Source organism: Colletotrichum navitas (assembly GCF_030913465.1).
Source record: "Colletotrichum navitas strain CBS 125086 chromosome Unknown LY79scaffold_1, whole genome shotgun sequence".
NCBI lineage: Eukaryota > Fungi > Ascomycota > Sordariomycetes > Glomerellales > Glomerellaceae > Colletotrichum > Colletotrichum navitas.
Genome location: NW_026850547.1, coordinates 258,261 through 274,148, shown reverse-complemented (window position 1 = coordinate 274,148; position 15,888 = coordinate 258,261). Strand labels below are relative to the sequence as shown.

Here is a 15,888-nt window from a genome sequence, read left to right as displayed (position 1 = left end):
AGACGACTGGTTAGTCGTGGAGCGTGATCTTGACTCCTTTGATGATCCCCCATATACGTCAATCGAAAGCAGTCAACAGGAGCAATAATTTTTATCTCTATTCAACACCCCCGTTCCCATCTCTCAATTACGCAACGCACCATATTCGAGCGCGAGCCAGGCTCCCCATCAGATAGCTACCGCTACGACTGCATCTCCACTATGTACTACCCCACCACACCTGGCGGCGCCATCCCATAACGGCAGCGTCTTAGGAAATTGTAGGAAGGTGTTCATGGACGCCCTGACGGCGTAGCGGGCTTTTGCACCGCCATGAATATCCCAAAAACGATGTCTGCTTTCTCATTTGAAGGACCTCGTCCTTTACCCAGGGATCCCTGAGTAACTTGTCTCTTGGGCGTTTGCGTTCCTTTTGACCGGCTCGTCTGGCGTAACATTTCAGATATTCCTTCTGAATGTCTTCCAGCTCCGAGTGGTTTTCAATGTCACGGTCAAACCGTTTGAGCCTCGTCGAATCATAGGGCCTGGCGGTAAAATCATTGATCAGAGCCTGTACATCGTATTCAAACCCGACTTGCAGAAATTCGAAGTCAAAGTCTGCGGGATCTTCTAGTCCCTCTCCTATATCCGAATCTACCGACTCGGACCAGTCACTGATCGACTCGTCTTCTTTAAAGTAGTGGGCGTCGGCAAAGCTTTTGATATTTGGGATCCACTCCGGCCGGACGAGACGTATCTTCTCCCATGGAACACCCCGAAACCATGGGTGTGCCTTGATCTCGTTTGCATCATCGGGGAAAACGTAGTTCCGTGGGGTTTCCGTGTGACCCAGAAGCTGTTGTCGGGCTCTTCTTTCGTCCTGATCACGGTACTTTGGCGATGAGAGACGATCTCTCTTGTCTTGAAGCAAGTTTCTGATCAAATGCCGGCACATCTTTGAGACTTGGACTCCATCAACGGGGAATACGAGGGTCGTTTGGTAATTCTGTGCTTAGCATTAGCATATGTCTATTGTTTCTTCAGGTAAACTCACAAGAATGTTTTGCTTGGTGTAGTGTCTGCCCTTGTCCGAGAGGAATGGCGTATACCCGTACAGACATTCGTACAAGATGATCCCGACACTCCACTAGTCGCATCTGCCGTCATACTTATCGCCCATCACTACCTCAGGAGCCATGTACTGGCTTGTTCCAACAACGGAGCGAGCATGCGACCGACTTGTTGCAGCGGTTCTCCATTCAAGCAGTGTGTTGATCATCGGAGGGTCGTTCTTAGGCAAACCTGAAACTGTCGGACTGTAAAGTGCGTTGGACTGAACGATGTCAAATGGAGGGGCATGCTTTGAGGATCCCGCTGGAGATGATGGCCGTTGCGGGTAGCCTCCACCGCGGGCCGCTTTGCGGTCTTCGCGATCCCCGTCAAGCCTGACACCCATAAGAGAAAGCAGCCATTGCCTATGCCATTTGTAATAGGAAGTGTCGTGAGACCAGTGGTCATCGAAGGCCAGCCCGAAATCCGATATCTTCAAGTGACCGTCAGCGCCGATGAGGAAGTTGTCTGGCTTGACGTCACGGTGTATGCAACCAAGCTTGTGTGCCTCCTCGACGCACAAAATCATCTCTGCGATATAAAAGCGAGTCCTTGACTCGGTTAGAATGTTCTCGCGGATGAGCAAGCCAAGAAAGTCACCCCCGGGCATGTAGTCCATCAGAAGGTAGAGGTTGGTAGGGTCTTGGAAACTGGCTATCAGAGATACAATCCTAACGGAGGATGTTAGCAAGGTGAATTTATTAAATACTAAGGCGTCAAAGGGGCTCTGTATGTACCATTGCGAGTTCTCGGAGGCAGCCAGGAAGTCCCGTTCTGCTCGCAAGTGCCCTTCTTGGCAGCTCCGAATCATGTCCGATTTTCGGATGACCTTCATGGCGTAAACGTGCCGACGTGAACGGTCCCAAACGAGCTTTACAACACCGAAGCTCCCTTTTCCGAGTATTTGGAGCGTCTCCAGGTTTTCCAGGTCTGAGCCTCGAGCTGTTCCAAGGTCAGAAGTTGTAGACTACGCAACTCTGCAGCTATAGGTTTTGTCGACTCTTTGCTTGCGAAGGTGATCAGTCTCTGTTTTGAGGTACCATTTCCAATACTCTTCCTTCTCCCATTGATCCAGGTGGTGAATGTCGTGCCGGAACCGGGCCATGCGCAGTTCGCGCGGTGTCAAACCATCCCTGAGTACCTCCTTGTAATACGTTTCGAGGTAAATTTTTGCTGCGGCGGCCTTTTCCACCGTGAGGACCCTCTGTTTGTCAGATATGTGGCCCCAAATAAGCTGCTCCTCGAGTTTCTTCTTGTCAGGAAGACGCTGAGGGCTTATGTCTTGTGAGATCACAGGGGAGGGCGGACCGAGAGGGTGGGTTATGACCGGCTGGATGACCGGATGCCGCAAGCCTCGAGGATGTACCAGTTTGGAAGCTGGCTTTGCCATACCTCTAAACCTGTGGATAATCTTTTGGGTCGTGGTGCTGCCTCTATTGCTCCCCAAGGACTCTGGTTCTGCCGTCGAATTAGCTCGTGCCGGGTGGTATCCGCCAAGCACACCCGTACCTTGTTGATAATGCTTCCTGTTCTTCACTAGTACATTCGGTTTCGGAGCAGGAGAGCGAACATGAGGGCTCCAAAGACTGTGTAGAGCCTGACCATCGAATCCGGGGCTAAGGTCGGTTGAGAGTGTGTGGGTGGCGGTGATGCTTGGGGCGACAGGAATTGGATTTGAACGTGAGATGTTGCCGCCGCGGGTAGGCTGATGCATGATGATGATGAAAACCTCGCGACGGCAGGGGGATAAGTAATATTGCTGATAACTCGATCTGCAAACAACGTGTAGTCCAAAAGAGGGACGGACTAGTCGTCCAACTATGATGGTGTTCAGTCTGCTGGGATGTTTTGTGAAGGATGGGTACGTCGCCCCGGAACGCGAGAGGAGGAACATTGTGGTCGCCCAAGAGCCAGCGACCTGGGGAGTCAGTAGTCGGAAGGAAGTGCTTGTGACCGGCAACACGATGGACTGGTCGGCAAGTGATACCTTTTCAGACAGGGGCAGGGGGTGTGGGATAAGACCTACCGCGTGTGTAGGACCCACCGGCAGGACATTCAGGCGCGAACGAACCTACGGACATACAACAGGAGCAATTGTCATAAAAGGGGTAAGGTAAGAAGCAAGGAGACGATGTTTTCGTTAAAGAAAACCGGAGCTACGTACAATCCGACCGGAAGAAACCATCCATGTCCGGTGAGAAAAATTCCTACATCAACAGAAAGACTCTTTTTATGGTACGCCAACCAATGCAGTGTAAGTCCTTGCCTCGTCATCCCATCAAACAGACTCTGCTTCTCGCATCCGGTGGTTGCGGATCTTCGCAGATAGCCACAGGTCGGAGACTATCCATTGCGGCACGGCGCAAAGCGCGATATGGCGATTCCTCTTTCGCCATCACGCATCATTACAAGGGAAAGTCGACGTATGGGACGTCGGGACTGGGCCAGTCCAAGCCATGTCTTTCATGGCAGACTCGCTGGGCGAGTGTGTAGAATACAGTGGGGAGCATCTTGAGTCGGCGTCTCGTCGCCAAAGGCGGTGGTGCGGTTCAGCAAATCGCCGTTTACTTGATCTCGAGCAGCTTGACGTCAAAGGTCAAGGTGCTGTTGGCGGGGATGCCGGGCAGGCTCTTGGAGCCGTAGGCAAGGTGAGCGGGGATGGTGAGACGACGCTCGCCACCAATGGTCATGCCAAGGACACCGATGTCCCAGCCCTTGATGACCTGGCCCTTGCCGGCCTTGAACGAGAAAGGCTTGCCCTTCTTGTTGGCTAGGGCTGAATGTTAGCAGGAAGAACGGATGAAAGCCCAGGTGCGGATCATGATAGCTTACCATCGAAAACCTTGCCGTCGTCGAGCTTGCCGATGTAGCGGACACCGACGGTGTCGCCGTTCTTGACAGCGCGGCCAGTGCCAACCTTACGGTCGTCAATGGTGACGCCCTGGACGACTCTGACACCGGTGGCAGGCTTGCCAGCCTGCTTGGCCTTTTCGGCGGAGCCAGTAGGGCCTTGCTCGAGGTTCTTGGCGAACTGGACCTTCTTGTCGGACTTGGGAGTGGTCTTCTCCTCAGTAGCAACAGCCTCGCCCTTGTTGTTCTTGAGCTTCTTCTTGTCCTTCTTGGAGAGCTTGGAGTCGTCGGCATCGGCCTTGATAAGGTCGTCGAGGCTCTCGGCGGCACGCTTCTTGCCCTTCTTGCTGGTCTCAACCAGCTTGGGGGCCTCCTCCTCGTCACTGTCGATCTCCATAACGCGGGGGTCGGCGGTGTCGTCGAGCTCGTCGCTGTCCTCGTCAGACATGCCGTCCATGCCGTACTCAAGCTCATCGGGAGACAGGTCGTACTCGTCATCCTCATCCTCATCATCCTCGGAGCCCCCCTCCTCGTCATCGATAACGTAGTTACCGGTGAGGTGGACAGTGTGGGTGCCGGAGACGACGAAGAAAACCTTCTCGCCCTCCTGGACAGTGATGTCGAGGGGCTGCTGGTAGTTCTGTCGAGTTGTTAGCGGTGACTCTCGAGGGCTTGAAACGCTTTGTGCAACTCACGCGCTCGGTATCGAGGGTGCAGAGAACGAAGTTCTCAAGGTCGAGACCTTCGTCGTCCTCGTCTTCGCTGTCCTCCTCCTCCTCGTCGTCGTCGTCGGCGGCCTTGGCCTTGCCCTTCTTGCTGGACTTACCGTTGGGCTTGGCGTCGTCCATGTCCTCATCAGACTCCTCGGCGGAGACAGCCTCGATCAGCTTCTTGAGTGACTCGGCCTGCTTCTGCTTCTTAGAAGGGTCGCTAGGGCCACCGTTGGACTCATCATCGTCGTCAGATGACTCGTCATCGCCGTTGGCGGCAAGGAGAGACTTGAGGTAGTCCTCATCGATCTCATCGTCCTCGTTCGCCTCGAGGTCGTCGCCGAAGCGCTGCTTGACCAGGCGCAGGGTAGAACGGGGGACGGCGGGGATGTTGCCATCGGCATCAGCCTCAGGGGGCTCGGTGGGATCGATGGCGGCCATAGTGATGCGGAACTAATGATGCAGGGTCAGTCAAGCATCCACGATTGCGAGTCGCGCGCCGGGCGCATGCTGCTGACCCGATCGCAGGCTGCATCCAAGACACACAGGAACGGGGAATTGCAGCATGAGTTGCACATACAGTGGCAGGGAAGTCCGGGGAGGCGGGAATGAGGACTTCGCCGGGGGGGATCTCGAGCCCGTAGAGGGCGACAGGAAGCTGGGCCATTTTGCTGGATGTGAGGGGTTGTACGTGGAAAGAAGGGTAAAGGGTGGTGCTCTTGCACTTGATTACAGGCTTCAAGGGGGTCAAGATAATTAAAGACCTTCTGCTTGAAGTTTTGGTCTAGGTATGAGAAGAATTGAGAAAAGAGGAAGATGGGGTGGGATAGGGTGTAAGAGGGAGGTTGTACAGAAAAGGCGAGGTTCTAGAGGAGCTTTTGCCTGAAATTTTTTTTCCCTCGACGACGGACGAACAGACGGCACTGAACTTTTTTTTTTTTTTTTTTCCCTGGGCTCGACCCCACCGCCGAATCCGCTAGTGTTCCTTATCCTGTCTTATCGCTCTTTTTTCGGCCATGGCAACCGCTGTGCAACGACAGGGAAGGTGTGTCTGGGGAAAGAGCTGCATTGGACCCTTGCCCAAAAGCGCTGAAAAGTTGGATTCCAAGCCAGAAAGGCAACGCTTCCGTGGACGGTGAGAACGCCCCCCGAGCCACCGAGAAGCATAAAGTCGCACACCGCTTTCTGCCTGGTGGTGCGCCGTCTACCACCCAACCCACCCAACGGAGAACAGAATCGAGGTGCAGCTGCTGCCTGGGACCACTTTCGCGATTGGTTTTCTTGAATCGCCTCTTTTTTCCTCGAGTGAATTTGACCGTGATATTTACATCCTTTTTGCACTTTTCCAGCTGCCATGTTACAGTTGGCACAACGAGTCGATTGATTACCTGATGGCAGGTACCTTGAAATACAACACCGCCACCTGCCCAGCTCCAAGTTTGAGTTCGTCGTCTCTCTGACTCACTCATAAAGCCTTCCATTCTATTCTAGATGTTCTTTCTCTGCGTCCCCTTGCTCGGCTTCCCGAACCAAGCCTTGACAATCTGCCACAGAAACCCCATGAAGAACATTGTCTGCCCTTGCTCGTACAACTGCGGCCTGTCCCCGACGTCGGTCATCTGACACCCAATCTCAGCAATCGCTGGGGGGAAGTGTTTCTTGCTGTTTCGCGCGTACGCCGCGACGAGGTCGTTGCCGTTCGTGATGCCGCCTATCATCAAGTCAGACGGTGTGTATTCATCTTGACATGTAGCTCTCGATGAGACGTCCAGTCTTGAGCGAGACGGGTAGGAAGAGGAAGGGTCAACCCAATTCCAAGGAGAAGAGGAGGGAGCGGTGTGAAAGAAGAAGACACAAAACGTACCGCAACTCCAAAAGTTCCCGTCCTGGAACCATCGATACTTCTCCCCTACGAACTCGGCTCCGGGAAACCTCTTTCTCAACACGTCCTGGAAACCTCTCGGCCCACAAACCATCTTCCCCTCCAACACCCCCGCGGCGCCGCACAGGAAGACGCCCGTACAGATGCTCAACACATCCGTCGTTTCCCTCTGCTCAGCGTGATCCTTGAGAAACCCGAGCACGTCTTCGTCCCAGTCTGTACTCGGCTCCGGGCCGGGGACGAGAAGGATGTCCAGCTTGCCTGGCTGCACGTCCGGGTGCGAGATGTCGTGCGTGGCTTGAATCTTGGCGCCCGCTGTGAGTTGTAAGAGACCCAGAGAGTGCGGCTCGGTGCTCTCGCCGCTGGCCGTAGCCGGGGCCGTGATGTAGAAGAAACTCATGCTGGGCGCCAGCGCTGGGATATGCTTTGGCAACATGGGCAGCAAGCTGAGATACTCCTGGGACATCGACGCCAAGACGTCGACGCAGGCCATGTCGAGGAGCTGGCACTCGGTCGGGATGAAAACCCCGACCTTGACTGTCTTGTTGTTCGGCATCTTTGTAATATAGTTTCCCTGGGAATTGCGTATGGGCCAAGACCTGCCGACTTGTTCAAGTACCTTGCTAAACGACTATGTGATGCCCAAAGTTGGCTCTGGTCCTTGAAGCCGAGAATCTGCTTTGAGAAATTGTTCTGATACAACGTTCCATATACGAAGCAAAATCGAGGGAAATTACCAGCTACCTACCTACGAATATATATTAACATACCTCCTGCCGCCATCGAGCATCGCTCAAAGAAAACCAAACCCAAGGCCACCTTCCGCCCCACCACGGGCCCGGATTAGACAGGCGCCTCGAAAAAGTGACCGGAGTCTCGCCAAAGCCAGAGACACGGACCGCCGGTGGCTGATGCCGCAAGCTCTGATTGGGTAGGGTCGACGTAACTTCCGAGAGGTCTCGGGGTCTACCGGCGCTCACCCGCACCACCTCTTGCAAGTTGCTTGCATCCGGTCACCGATCCGTTAGACAGGCCGCCGTTTATTGTTCTGCGGTACTCTTTTGTTCGCTGTGGTCACTGATGAGAGCATACTGTATGTAATTCAAGTCCTGTGATACGGGGATTCTACTAGACTGCTCTATTCTCCAACGTCCTCCTTCAACCTTGCGGCTAACATAAAGATCACAGAATTGGGATGGAAGCATTCATGATGTAATTCACATCAGTTGTATCGTCGTGGCAACGTTTTCCTATTGACCACCGTTCCGATCCACGTCTTAGCGTCAGGTGCCATGATCATGAATCGTTCTATGTACACACAAGATTAGATATTATAGGACTGGTCCATATTAATGGGCTCCGGGAGTCTGTTGTGTGTCGCCATCTCCGTCTTCCCGTTGGAGCCCACTCTCTGCTATTCCTGCTGGGCTCGTCCTGCCCCCAGCGGATGGCAGTCGTCTTTCATCACCCTCCTCCTGGCAACCTTCTGCCACTGGTGGTCGAACCTCGTCATGGTGGCGTGGATATGTCCTACCCGTTCCTTTCTTCTCCGTCTTTCGTATAAGCGAATGCACTTGGACGGCTCTCTCGCTCGTCAAGTTCCTGCGTGTTGCTCCGAGAACTCCGGTTTGAGGCCCCATGAATCCCCGAAAATCTCTAGAATGCCGATACCATGCCATGCCATGCATATCAAGAATGCCCTTATCTATTTACACATGAGGCTCTCAGGAGCCTCAACTTCTTCAAACACATAATCGAGTTATAAAAAAAAGAAGAAAGAAAGAAAAAAAGGACAAAAAACCGCCGCTTGGTGGGTCTTGCTGGAATTGGGCTGTGCGTCGAATCGAAGGAAATAAAAAGGAGCCGCCGCAGCTCGCGCAGTCCGCGAGGAGGCGAGGTCCGCCGAAGAGTAGTAAAAGATAAAATGGAAGTGAATAATTGTCGTTAGGCAAGATCAGCTGCCGTGAGCGATTTCGCTCTTTGCCGGGTAACCTTCTTGCTGACAGAGTAGACAAGGTCCAGTGTCCAGAAATGGCACAGTTGCGCTTGGGCGCAGGGGATGGCACCATAAAGGGGCGCAACCAGAGGGACCATAGCGTAGTCAATGAAGTTCTTCTTAACGGAACGGTATGAAAAATTCATGCCGTCGGACAAGCCAGCCTCGGTCATTTCGCGCTGTCGAGTTTTGACGCAGATGCGGTGGAAGCTCTCGTACAAGAACAGGTAAAGAGCAATCTCCATGAAGCCGAATGTGCGCAGGATGTTGCAGACGTCAAAGATCCAGCTCAGATGCGCCACCTCCTCATTGCCTTCGGTGACCCAGACGTACAAGGTCGAGGAGATGACGAAAATAGTCATCTGAAGAGGCAGGAAATGCGCCTCGAAAAGACGGTGGAACAGGGAGGCAATGCGCTCCCAATTGGGTGACTGCAGGGTATCGTGCGTAACATCGGAAAAGACGCCGCTTTCTCTGGGCTGCTCAGGATCCTGTTGGTCGAGAGGCTCAGGAACGTAAACATCCGAGGCATCACCAATGGAGTTGTGCAGAGGACGGAAAGCGCGAGAGGTGTGCTTCCTCTCCTGCCAGAGCTCCACGACCTTGCGAAGAGCGTATCCAGAGTCGAGAGCACCCCACATGTGTCTCATTGCCTGCTTGTAACGAGCCTGCATGTCCGAGTAGATACCGCGAAGACCCTTGGAGCCGTTGCCGCAGACATTGCTCTGGCTGACGGGGCTGACGACAGTCCTGACAGTCAGATTGCCGTTGAGCGCGAAGAAGCACTTCAGATACATGTGCAAATCTTCTCCGATGGCTTCGTTGTCGCAATCCCAGCCACCGACGCGGTCGACAAGCTCCAGAGGAACCGAGTAAACAGATGTGGGAGGCGCAATGGTCGAGCCGGAGTACAGTCCAGACATACCACCGGCACCCCAGAGGATGTCGGCAACACGGACGATGGCAGGAACGCTGTGGGCGTTGCGGTCGAAGATGATGGGAGCTGCGTACAGGGTGGTGTTGGATGTTTCGGGGTAGGCCAGGTGCATGGTAGTCAGCAACGCGAAAAAGTTGGCTGAGAGATGGCTATCGGCTGTAGGTACCCCAGCTTCTGTCAGCAATTCATCCTATATCTCCAAATTTTGGAAACACTGGCTGCGGCAGATTGCCAGTATCTGACATGCGCACGTACCGTCAAGACCAGTGATGATAACATCCTTGCGGGCAGCCATGGAGTATTTCGGGCTCAGCTTGCGGGCCGCCCAGGCAACATTGCTTCCCTTGCCAGCGGATTCTCCAGGGATATCGGACGGGTGAATGGTGTAATCGATGCTGCGGAACTTTTTGACAAACTCCTGAATGAGGGTCATGGCCTTGAGTTCAACATTGGGCTCCCGCTGTTCCATTCCCAGGTAGACCTAATTAGGCAGATGAGTTAGCGATTGGTTTGATGATGGGACAGTGCACGGAAATGCGCCATCTAACGCCTTGGCGATCGTTGCCTCGGCCGACCAAGACCAACAGTTTTCGGGCAGCGAACAGACGAAACAGGAAATACTCACGTCGTAGCAGCTGCGGGCCTGAGGGTGCGAAGCCAGAACCTCGAGGGTTTCCTTCAGCGTATCCATCTCCTCCTTGTAGTTGGGAATGATGATGGCGTGGATGACGCGATCGGCTTCGCCGTCGGCGTCGGCGTAGAGTTCGGGCTCGGTGTCGCCGGCCTCGCTGCTGGACGCAGAGCAGCCGTGAGAGGAGGTCAATGTCTCCGAGCTCGACAGGGAGGTTGAGGAGCCGCGACGGCGGTGAGAGAACTTGTAATCCCGCAGAGTCTTGTTGCGAGCGATCTTCTTTAGCTGGCGGGTCATGTCGAAGACGGCGTAGCAGCATCGAATAGGGAAGGCGAAGACAAGGACGTGGATGAACAAGCAGTAGTAGGCGTAGATGACGGTCCAGTAGCCGGCGCCCTTGGCCGAAGTCGAGACGCTAAGGCCATCTTGATGCAGATGGTTGTAGCCGTGTGCCGCGGCAGCTGATTCTTTCGAGATGACCCAGTAACTCAGGGCCAGCAGGCCCAGCATGGCTAAGCCGCCGACGCGGCGCGAGGCCCAGGAGAAGATGGACATGGCGATGACTGACGGTGATGTTTGCTGAGGCGCGGTGCCAGCAAAAGATTGATCGACAGGAGAGCGACAGTGACAATTAGTTAACGACGGAAGGCGACGTTGTCTGTCTGTCAAGGCGAGCAGCCGGGAAGGAGAAGCTTGAGGCAGGAAACCCAAGGTAGATAGATGGTGCTCGAGGGAGAGCGAGACCAACAAGCTGCAGGCAACGGGATGGGAGAGGAAGGGAGGAATGAAGAGGGAAGTAGGGCGGAGGCGTAAGAAGCAGGAAACCTCGGGGCCGAAATTGCGAATGGCTACCTGTCGAACTAGAGCCCTACCCAAACAAGTCGATGGTGGTGGTGGTCTCTTGCTCTCTCGCTCTGTCTTGGGTGTTGGGCGTGTGGAAGGGGGAAGGGGAAGGGGGGGAGATGGTGACAGACAGCGGAGGGGGAGAAGAGAGAAAGAGGGAAAAAGGGTGGGATCGAGAAAAAATTAGAGTGCGTCTTGTCGGATGATATTCACGAGGAAGGATGGCGACTAATGGATACGTATGGGCCGGAAGAGAGAGGAGAGGGAGGAAGGAAGTGCAAGGTTGAGAGAGTGTGGATGATTTCTTGGATATGGTGGACACGGTACGGATACAGAGTAAGGTACAAATCCAGTCAGGCAAGATGGTGCGGTAAGGTACCCCGTCCGCTAAGGTGCGACGGGGAGGTACCGCACTCTGCTCTGGAGTCGGTAGGCCAACGGAACGGGGAAAGGGGGCGGCGCGCTTCCCTCCTCTCCCCTCTCCCTTTCTCGCTCACTCTCACTCACTCACTCTCACAGGCTCATCGCTCTTTCTAGGGTCTCCCACACGGAACGTGCTATGTACTACTAGCAGAGTCTTTTCCTTGATGGTGTGCTGTCTGTTGTGCTGGGTCGGACGGAACTGGTTCCAGAGGGCTACCCAGAGGAGGGGGACGTGGAGAGGAAAAGGGTCTCAGGTACCTCAGTCAATACAGCGCCAACACCAAAAACTGAGCGTGGAAAGGCCGATGCGCAAAGTACCTTGCTCTCTTTGTGTGGTATCCTCCCATCCCATGTGCTGCTCCGTTGCCTTCTGCCCCAAGCGTACGGAGTATCGTCAGCAACATATTCTTTGACTCGGTAACGCCTATCCAGGAAGACGCTGGACCGAAATCAGCGTCGGCGAGCTTGGCAGGTACTGACAAGCCCGCCTGCAATGCAAGACGAGAGAAGACGTGCAGACCAGAAGCAAGGGCATAGAATCGGAACTGGGGCCTTGGAGTGGGTGATGGGGGTTGGTGTTAATGAGAGGCCCTCTGGATTGGCGAGACGACAAACCAACTAGGGGCTCCCCGACACCGGTGATAGCAGCCGTAACAGACCGAGGGGAGGTTACTGAAGTACCTTGAGCCCGGAGGATTGAAGCTTTAAGCTGCGGCGCCGGGCAAAGACGATGAATGAATGTGAGGGTAGAGATGGTTCCAGTGTGGCATTGGCCGGTCTAGGCTGACCCTGGTTGGAGAACTGAATTAGGATTGGCTCGAGACAGCACATAGTCCCGCTCTCTCTCAGTGGTCCATCTATCCGGGAAGGGACTGGGGTGTATGCCGTGCTGGGGCTAGTACGTCTGGCCCGCTCGCGTCCGGTGGGCTGCCTCTGCCTCTCACCATTGTCTGTGTCTCTCGCGTAGTCTTCTTACACATCCTCTGCCTCGATAAGTGCTTTAGCGCGAAAGGGACGTGGGTTCGCAGGAAGGGAAAACCCCCCGCCCAGAAGGGGGGTGGGGAAAAAAATGGACTGGGGTGTCACAGGCAGGCAAGCGGAGACTGGCTGCGTTGGGAATTTTCTGCGCTTGCACAGAATCGCCCCGCGGGAAATGAGGTGTGGGAAATTACCGAGTAAGCGGTCATTGTGCAGCACTGTGTGTACCTACGTTGGGCCCCGCTCTGCATGAGAAAGAGAACAAAGCCTGGCCGCATGCTACTTGTGTCTTTGTTATTAATTGGTCACCCATTGCCTACCTACCTAGCAAGAAGAGGAGCCATAGGTACGGTACCATGCAACAGACAAGAGACAATAGAAAACGACAACCATACACAAGGCAGGCATGGCGGCCCGTCTATTCGCCTTTGTCGATTGCTGCTCCGATTGTCGATTGAAGCCGAGACGTAGTATCTGCCAATGCCTGCCCTATACTACCCTGACCCGGGCTGGACCTTGGCTAGGGGTTACGTCTTTTTGTGCGTTCAGTTCCATGCGACGGAGATTTGTCTGGTCTACTACGTAGTGTGCCCCAGACAAGGTAGGCATCGACATCAGGCCAGCGGCAACGCATGAGATCTTTCCTTGGAGTATGTATATTGCTGATAACCACGTTGACGATTTTACAAAGGTGATGCATGTGACGGCGTCATCGGCAGGCAATGGACAGTAAACCTATGATGTGTGTTTAAATGTCGTCAGCACCGCCGCACTTGGCAGACGGGTGGGTGGCTTAGCCGGCATTGCTTGCGGGACTCGGCTACCGGTACTAGGCGGTCAGCATGATACCCAGGCCTTTCTTCCTTTTCCTCTTTTTTACTGGGCCCTACAATAGCCTCCATTGTGCCCAGCCTCATTGCGCAGCGTCAGCTCTTACTACGCTGTTCGTTTGATAGACTCTCTCGAGCCGTTGGCCATGAGTCTGCATTCATTCATTTATTCAGTCATTCGAACAAAACATGCAGTTAGTTACGTATGTACCTGCGTGGGCACTGCATACCTAGGTACCGGTAGGTCTACTCAGTGGGCAGCTGAGACGTAATTTGACAGAGGTCCCACACAGTGCGCATATACGCTACTGCAATGCCCAGTCCAGAGGTCAAGGCCCGCCTGCTGCCTGTGCTTCACCCACGCTAGGGGCGCCGAGATGCCGTAAGGTCGCTCCTCCCGCTCTGACGAACTGGCTCGCCCAAACGGGATATCTAAGAAAAATATTCATACCTGCCCCCCCCCCCCCCCGACTAACGAATTTGCAGCGCTCGATCTGGGGCGCCACAGTGCCCCAGTACCCCAGTCAAGGGTGCAGTGCCCACAGCTAGCTTGGTGACCTCCTGTGTCTACCCAAACTGCCTACCTACGAATACTATTCCTCCTACCTCTCTCCACCTATCGCCAACCAGGTAAGTACAGCGTCTGACCGGTGCTGGGGTGGGAGCATACCTAACGTATACGATGTACGTACCGATACAGCCCATCCCATCTCATCAACTGGGGCTGAACCGAATTTGAAAACTCTCGCTCCATCCAAGTCCTGCGGAAGGAGGCCCAGAGGTCGGGCGTCGTTTGTCAGCCCTCTTTGGGGAATAGGAACCGGCCGGGAATAACGAATTGGACCTGTGGAGGTTCGAGAAAAGGAGGATTTGATACCTGCCTACGCTTGCCAGGTTCTGATGCTTAGCCATCACTATGAATGCATAGCCATCACTACGAATGCATAGCCAAGTATCCGTAATAGTGCACTAGAATGAAGCTGCTAACTTAGGCGGACGGGCGGTATCGTAAGCCAGTCGAAGCTTAACCGCGCCTCACCAGTCGAGCCCTTTTCGTCTGAGGTCCAGTGTTTCCAGGCCCGATTCCCAAAGAAAGCTTCTCTCGCCTTGCCTTCCCTGGCATGGACGCGCCTAGAGCTGAAAGCTCCAGGGTTGAAGAAAAAGCACATTTCAGGCTCAGTAACCCGTAAGGCAGGTATGGTTCTCAGGGCTTTTACCAGGACGGCTTCTGTCTCGACAATACCTGGAAACACCGGCCAAGGTGTTCAAGTCCTTTAACTACCTACCTACTTACCTACTTAGCTACTTACCTACTTAGCTACCTTTTTGGTCCCTTCGTACCTCATCCTTGCTTCCCCCCAACGTCACCAGCTCGAATTCGTTTCCGGCCGCTGACCGACTGACCGGTCTGGTGGACCGTCGAACAAACAACGCCGACTTGTGGGAGCATACCGGCGTGGTTGTGTTTGTGTCACCAAAGCCTTGGCGGGCGTGGCATGCAAGATAGGGGGAAGCCGCAGCTGCCTGTTGAAACAGCCCCAGCGCACTCACGTTAGAATCCATTGATATTCGACAAGGCCTTTCCGGTACTTGCCATCTGGATGCATGAGCATACCCAGTATCAATCATTCGATGACAGAAAAAGACGCTAGTGTGTCAGTCTTTCGATTAAGCATCCGCACTTTATTCTTAGAAGCGTTTGCTGTCTGTACCCGCGTTTTGCCGGATGGACGACTAGCAGGATTGTCATGCGCCGTCCATAGACCATGATCACCACCTTGTGTGCCACGCAACGACGAAACAAAGGCGGTATCCTAGGCTACCCGTCGTGGCTGGGTCTCCGCCCTGCGTACGTGCGTGCGTGCGTGCGACGACGAACCGAAACACGCGACGGGCAGATGTTCTCGCCCGTACCGCGCTATCGTCGAGGCCTGGGAGATTCCCTACTACAGAGCTGCGGTGCGCCTTACCTCTCTACCTAGGTAGTGTAGTCACCCGGCCATATGCAGTGCCGAGCGATACGTACATACGCCAAGCGGAGCAATCGTAGCTCGGTTTAGGAAGCGTCTGCTTGCCTGTTGACATCTTTTACACTCTCTATTGGTCCGTCCATGCACTCAATTCTGCGGCACTTGTACAGGTTGTCGCATATCCAGCTTCGGCCGTTGAGAGGCGTGCTTAAGAGGTGGGGGGGGCTTTAAGCGTGATAGACTGTGGCTGCCGTCGTCATCCACCGTAGGCACGTTGCGGCATCGTCGTCATCAGGCAACTTGATACTACACAGTACCCTGGAGAAATGAGTGTCAAGGTTGCCAAGAAGACAACCGAGTAGGGGGAACATGTCCACACAAGCGAAGTGCATACGACGACGTAGGCATCGGCAGTGTAAAACAGCACGCTCACCAACATATCATCTCATGCGCCATTTTGAATTTCGAATTTGCTGGGACGCGACTTTTCGGTTTCCGCGGGGCCGCGTCAATGATCGCGCACCATGCAACACACAACCCAACCTGAGACCCGTTCTCCGGCTTTTCTTCTTCTCGTTCCTCTCATCTCTCATGCATATGGCTAAGTCGCCGCGCTCATGTGATGGGAAGTGTTCGTGCAGTAAGCTGGCCAGAAGAAGGAAACACTAAGCTCTGGCCAGACCTCCGCCGGGGACCATGGTCTACCAAGCCGCCAATGTTACCTTGCCTGTCAGGATTTGCAACGGCAG

General features: G+C 54.3%; 5 protein-coding genes across 5 annotated transcripts; 1 reads left to right on the top strand and 4 right to left on the bottom strand.

Annotated features, from left to right (window-relative positions):
* Positions 1-250: 250 nt before the first annotated feature.
* On the bottom strand, positions 251-2,803 carry LY79DRAFT_503426 (kinase-like domain-containing protein; the record flags this gene model as incomplete). The annotated part of the gene is made up of 5 exons (XM_060553396.1): positions 251-985; positions 1,289-1,760; positions 1,827-2,056; positions 2,090-2,541; positions 2,599-2,803. The coding sequence occupies 5 exons, from the start codon at positions 2,801-2,803 to the stop codon at positions 251-253; spliced, it is 2,094 nt and encodes a 697-aa protein (XP_060420499.1).
* Positions 2,804-3,169: 366 nt separating this feature from the next.
* LY79DRAFT_532239 (uncharacterized protein) lies at positions 3,170-5,646 on the bottom strand. The gene is made up of 5 exons (XM_060556284.1): positions 5,230-5,646; positions 4,635-5,102; positions 4,431-4,579; positions 3,922-4,370; positions 3,170-3,859 (listed from the first exon to the last, which is right to left on the bottom strand). Exons 1-5 carry the CDS (start codon positions 5,314-5,316, stop codon positions 3,654-3,656), a joined length of 1,359 nt encoding a protein of 452 aa, XP_060420498.1. The 5' UTR covers positions 5,317-5,646; the 3' UTR covers positions 3,170-3,653.
* Positions 5,647-5,873: 227 nt separating this feature from the next.
* Positions 5,874-7,298, bottom strand: LY79DRAFT_532238 (ThiJ/PfpI family protein). Its single transcript, XM_060556283.1, has 2 exons — positions 6,514-7,298; positions 5,874-6,360 (listed from the first exon to the last, which is right to left on the bottom strand). Exons 1-2 carry the CDS (start codon positions 7,085-7,087, stop codon positions 6,137-6,139), a joined length of 798 nt encoding a protein of 265 aa, XP_060420497.1. The 5' UTR covers positions 7,088-7,298; the 3' UTR covers positions 5,874-6,136.
* Positions 7,299-7,611: 313 nt separating this feature from the next.
* On the top strand, positions 7,612-8,380 carry LY79DRAFT_3679 (uncharacterized protein). Its single transcript, XM_060552806.1, has one exon. It carries the CDS (start codon positions 7,884-7,886, stop codon positions 8,283-8,285), a length of 402 nt encoding a protein of 133 aa, XP_060420496.1. The 5' UTR covers positions 7,612-7,883; the 3' UTR covers positions 8,286-8,380.
* Positions 8,381-8,475: 95 nt separating this feature from the next.
* LY79DRAFT_664396 (glycosyl transferase family group 2-domain-containing protein) lies at positions 8,476-10,650 on the bottom strand (the record flags this gene model as incomplete). Its single annotated transcript, XM_060562879.1, has 3 exons — positions 8,476-9,620; positions 9,720-9,945; positions 10,090-10,650. 3 exons carry the CDS (start codon positions 10,648-10,650, stop codon positions 8,476-8,478), a joined length of 1,932 nt encoding a protein of 643 aa, XP_060420495.1.
* Between the last annotated feature and the right edge of the window lie 5,238 nt (positions 10,651-15,888).

Coding starts and splice junctions, on each gene's coding strand:
- LY79DRAFT_532239 (XM_060556284.1), bottom strand. CDS start 5,316: ATGGCCCAGCTTCCTGTCGCCCTCTACGGGCTCGAGATCCCCCCCGGC. Junction 5,103..5,229: donor CCCCGGACTTCCCTGCCACT/GTATGTGCAACT, acceptor CTGCATCATTAG/TTCCGCATCACTATGGCCGC. Junction 4,371..4,430: donor GATGAGGATGAGGATGACGA/GTACGACCTGTC, acceptor TGACGAGGACAG/CGACGAGCTCGACGACACCG.
- LY79DRAFT_3679 (XM_060552806.1), top strand. CDS start 7,884: ATGGGCTCCGGGAGTCTGTTGTGTGTCGCCATCTCCGTCTTCCCGTTG.
- LY79DRAFT_532238 (XM_060556283.1), bottom strand. CDS start 7,087: ATGCCGAACAACAAGACAGTCAAGGTCGGGGTTTTCATCCCGACCGAG. Junction 6,361..6,513: donor CGGGAACTTTTGGAGTTGCG/GTACGTTTTGTG, acceptor ACTTGATGATAG/GCGGCATCACGAACGGCAAC.